This window comes from Bombyx mandarina, chromosome 08, assembly GCF_030267445.1.
Source record: "Bombyx mandarina strain Sakado chromosome 08, ASM3026744v2".
NCBI lineage: Eukaryota > Metazoa > Arthropoda > Insecta > Lepidoptera > Bombycidae > Bombyx > Bombyx mandarina.
Genome location: NC_143215.1, coordinates 6,305,718 through 6,311,124, shown reverse-complemented (window position 1 = coordinate 6,311,124; position 5,407 = coordinate 6,305,718). Strand labels below are relative to the sequence as shown.

At 31.6% G+C, this 5,407-nt stretch overlaps 1 protein-coding gene across 1 annotated transcript; it reads right to left on the bottom strand.

Annotated features, from left to right (window-relative positions):
* Window positions 1–580: 580 nt before the first annotated feature.
* SrpRbeta (signal recognition particle receptor beta) lies at window positions 581–4,814 on the bottom strand. Its single transcript, XM_089729093.1, has 5 exons — window positions 4,578–4,814; window positions 3,754–3,920; window positions 2,482–2,621; window positions 1,774–1,905; window positions 581–1,398 (listed from the first exon to the last, which is right to left on the bottom strand). Exons 1-5 carry the CDS (start codon window positions 4,678–4,680, stop codon window positions 1,188–1,190), a joined length of 753 nt encoding a protein of 250 aa, XP_089585219.1. The 5' UTR covers window positions 4,681–4,814; the 3' UTR covers window positions 581–1,187.
* Window positions 4,815–5,407: the final 593 nt, after the last annotated feature.

The following is a 5,407-nucleotide window of genomic DNA, read 5'->3' as shown; positions in this document are numbered from 1 at the left end:
AGGTTCATTTAGAATTTTTTTTTTTTTATTTCGGCAGTTTTCAAGCCAATAACAAGTTGTGAGTTCGTTTGCAGTATTCACTCCGTACACGTCATTAAGCCATTTGTGCGGCATTGTCAACGCAACGCTACGGAACTCGTATTCCTTAATTACTCAGATTTTTATCATAATAATATCATTCATTATATTGATGAAAAAGATGTAGTGAAAACAAAACAGTAATCAATAAATAATTGCTGAATTTGAAAATGGAACTTATTAGGATATTTTTAAATAAAAAACTTCATGGAATTTGAAATTTTAGTTTAAAACTACGATGGTGGTTGTCTTGGCAAAGGATTTCATACATAAATTAATTTATGTAAACTTTTTATTACGTATGTTCAAATGTGTGTATTACGTTAACATTTTACTTAGTATTACGATTGATCGTATGGGAATGGCGAATTTTGAATTCCAACAGGAATACGTAGAATACTATAATATTATTTTGGAAAAAAATATATATTTAGCAGTATAGGTATAGGCAGTGGCCAGGGCAGCATGTCCGGAGTCGTTTTTAGGTCAATAAACAAACACATTTAAAAAATATAATAGGTAGTTTATTTAATTTGCATATCAAAATACAGTTAAATACAATATTCAATAAGTATCTGCCTATACATACATCATCAGTCTAGCGTTGATACATAATGTTAACGCTCATTTATAATGGAATATTGATGAACAAAGCATAAAAAAAAGCAAAAAAAAAAAAAATACAACTTCATTAACATTGCGTCGTTATCAAACCAAAATTTGCTATGTGGAATTTTTGAGATTTTTACTTTTTGACCTTTTCGTATAGTTCACAGCCCTCTATCTACCGTATAAAAAAAACTGTTATGTGTCTATAGCTTTAATATTTATCTATAGTTTTCATTTGATATAGTGCTTAAAAATTCACCTTCATAATTATAAAATTTTATACGAAAATGTTTTTACTCGTTTATTCAGAATAGAGTTTTTGCACATAGCAGATTTTGGTTTGACAGCGACGATATCTCAAATAAACATAAAAAGCAAATTATTTTCTGAATATGTCTAATTAAACATTTTTAAAATAACAAAACGACACAATAGTGTACTGTGGCTAAAACAAATGCTGAGTATAGTAGGTAAAGCAAAAAAAAAAAAATTATTTCAGTCTACAGCTTCGAGATCCAATCCTGCAGAGACTTGATGTCAGTCGGATTTTCATCGTCATTCGTGTTGGCCGAGCACTCTGCGAATTCGACTTTATTTCTAATGTGAGTGAATTCGAAATCTTTACCCTCTTTACCTAGGAACGAGCCGTTGTTGCCTTCAGACGGATCGACGGACTGCAGTTGATTCGATTTGGTCACACGAACTAAATTTCTGCGAATATCGTATCTCAATTAATAACAAATTAAAGGAAAATTAAATTGCCTGCAGAATCGGTTTCTTTAAATACATGTTAAAGCTCATGAATAACGCCCGTGACTAATGATATCTAGTGTTAATGACATTAGTAAAGGCCAAGGATGACAGAAAAGATACCCACTTTTTTTTTATTGCCCTTGTAATTCTTAAAACTTCGCATTTTTTTGTTATTCTTTTATTATCCTTATAGGCGGACGAGCACACGGCCCACCTGAAGGTGAGTGGTTACCGTTGCCCATGGACTTCAGCAATGCCAGGGGCAGAGCCAAGCCACTGCCTACCGCTAAATTACTTAATTACTTGTAAAAATAGAAAGCGCGGATAACTTACATTTCTTTTTCGAGTAATCCTTTGATAACTTGGCTTCCTTTTGCTAATGGCTGGTCCTGTTTGTTGCACAATATTAGAAGGGGAGTTGTGTTTCCCTGAATGATCGGATCACACAAGATTGTGTATAGGTATCTGTAAATAATGTGTATATTTTTAGTATTTATATGAGTATCTTTGAATTGGTTGTAAATACATCGACATGATTAATCTCACTCACAGGCAAATTTGGAGCAATGCAGACAATTTAATTTCTGTTGTTGAAATTATTAAATACTGGCCACAAAACTTAATAAATCCTACTAAAAACATTTATTCATTTATTTTTATTAATTGAGATACAATCAAGAAACTGTGGTCACATAAGACCGGTTTCTCAAAACAATACCTTAACTTCTTCAGAGGTAAGAACGAAACTATTAGATGTTGATTTCCAGTAAGTAGTAGTTCAGTGATGATAAATGTTGCTTTATTAATGTGGTTTGGAACAAACAATAAAAAAAAATTAGCCCTCTGACATTCACTGCTGTACATAAGCCTCCCCCAAGATGGAGGTGGGGTGAGGATTATAGTGATAATATGCTGCTATACCCGTGATTAGAATTTAATTCAGAACAAACAACGAATAAAAGTAATTATAAAAAGATGCATTCGCCCAGGCAAATCTCCATATGTAGTGACTTTCATTTAGTGTATACTGCCTTTACTTACTCTGCTACATCTCTGATTTCTTTCTGTATATTGATAGAATCAATCACAAACACAATCCCCTTAGCACTACTCTTGTGCTGTTCAAAGAATTTATTTCTCAGCCTCTCTTGTCCAGGCAGATCGACTATTTTCAATGTTTTCTGTAATAATAAAAATCCAGTTGGGTAAGTTAATAAAATATTTCTTTTACTCCTTGAAATCATGGACACCAACAATGGGCAACCCATTGCCAATCATAAGACCAGACCACTTTCAATAGGCAACCAAAACAAAACAAACTCAGTTATTATGGATCTTCAATAATGAGTCAAAATGATTAATCAATTACTATTTTTGTTAAATTATAATCATTAATATGCTAAATCACTAAATAAAATAATTTCCAATAAATATTTCTAACGATTTTCCAATGAAACCACAGTCAAAATTGCAACACATGACATTATGCATTAGCTTATATATATTTTCAGTTTATATATTCATGGTTATCTCGTCGTTCATTTTGGCCTTAAAAGACGACATACATAATTAGATTGTGTTCAGCAAGTGTTGATTTAGGAGGAAAAAAAAAAGGATTGGAAGAATGTGATATGATGATATAAATCTGTCTGAGCTCTTGTCTATATATGCAGAGCTTTACACCTAACATTAATACATATTATACTTTACTACATTTCCTCTACTCAAATTACTTCTTGACTGTTCTTGAGTAGTCATGCTAGGGCTTATGGAGTTTTCAACTGGTACAACTATCTAGCGTATCGCATAACACGAGTTGTTCAAATGGGAATGATGATGTTCCAATGAAATTTATATTGTATTATTGTAATATATATTAAATACCTAATAGTGATTTAAACATTCTTGTTTAGGATTTTTGAGGACTCATTGTTTCGGAATGAGCTCATTAAGCCAAAAAATATAATTTAACCCCAGTCATAAAATTATTTTAATGTTAGTATTCACAGAAACTTATATTTTGTTTCTGAAACTAAATTATTATACTGTCTACAAATATAACTTTTTCAGGCAAGATCATGATGTTCTGGTGGTATATAACTGTGTGTTTGTTCTATACTTTGTTTGATAATATTGAAAGTTAGCTTAAATTTGTTTAAGTTTATTATCAACTTTAATTAGAATTGAAATTGATACATCTTGTAAAAAATGTACATTAATAAGAAAACACAATAAAATAAGACCATTTATAAAAGTAAAAAAAATATATAGTTTAGTAACCTAAAACTTTAAAATACTTATATAAATACTAACATTAGAAGTTATATACTCTTCAATATTTTCTTTCATAGAAGTAAAAGTCTGTCTGTATTGAGAGTAAGCGAGTCTTACAAACAGCAAAGTCTTGCCAGAGTCTGATAGGCCCATTAACAATACTGAGTTGCGAAGAGTATACCTTCGAGAGAAAATCCACCAAAATACTGAAATAAAAAATTTTATTAAAAATATGATTATTTATAAACTACAGCATTTATATTTAGCTAACAAGTTCTGTTGTAAACATGGTGTTGAACATTTGACCCCAATAGTTTTATGACTGTAAAGCATCATTTTTAAGCTGATTACAACAATTCTACTTTCAAAATTTGTCAAGTGAAAATTCAATATGAAATAAATATTAAGCAAACAAGCCTGTTTTTCTGTTGTTTTCTAAGCAATCCAATAAAAAGTTTTAATAATGCACCCATAAACTACGTAGACAACTTAGTAACCCTACTTATCGCTATTATCTGTGAGGTTACTCGAGCCACATATCAGAAAAAATCTGAATTTAGCATATTGGAAAAATCATCACATCTGTTTACCAGCAAACTAGATTCTAGAGCTGCCCAATGTTGACATTCTGAACTGAGTTAGCCATGCTGCAAATTAACAAGACCTTCCTGTGAAGTCACTAATTACTTGGCAGTGCCTTAGAATGTTTGTAGATAAATAGATTACCCTCCAAAATCACTTTCAGGCTTTAAACATTTAACAAACCCCTTAGCACCTAATTACCTATGGCACAATAACTTGAGTTTAAAAATACACAAGCACAAACGATCTGTGTAGTTAATAAATTCAAAATATCAACTTACTGAGGGTTACTGCTAGAACAATAAGGCTAAGTAAGGTTATGTATCGTGGATCGTTCAGGATCGGTTCTGTATGAATCTTTTCTTTAACCACTTCAGATTCCATTGTAGAGTTCTTTCGCTTCACACTCACTAAGTCACTAAAATAATAAGTACTTTAAAAAATTAAACAAAGTGAATGTACTGCTCTACAGAGTCTAAAGTTAAGTGTATAATCTATGGTCTAGTGTTTCGTGATTTCGTGTACCGTAAAATGGGGCGATTAGGGATTGAGAGGTGAATCGGAAAAAAACCAGGAAAATTTTTCGACGCTCAATTTTAGTTTTATATTCGTTGCAAAATCTTCCATTTTTTGTAGTTTAATAGAAGAATGTTGAAAGTTTACAAAATAACTGAATATGCATGATAATAGCTGCTAACTTATAAAAAATCACGTTTCAAATTAACTTCCTGTGGTGGTAATTATTTTAGTGCTAGAAACTTTGCTCTCTTTTATTTATTTGATAATAATAGAAGACGACTGTGATTTATAAACGTTATTTAGTGTTTGAACCATCATATATATTAAAGGTAAGTCTCAGTTGTTATTGGTTTTAATGTATTTGATAAAATAAAAATACATGTAAAAATCTGTGGTTTTTGGGGATATCGGGGACGTCTTAGGTACAAATAACAACGAAAAAAGGGTCAATTGGGATGAGAATACGTGAAATGGAAACGACCTAAGTATAAATAGGTACAGGTTTGTAGGGTTAAAATCCTTGGGCCCGCGGTCTGCTCACAACACCATGCAGACCGTTGAGTCTCACATACCCCGCGCGCCCCTTTTGCGC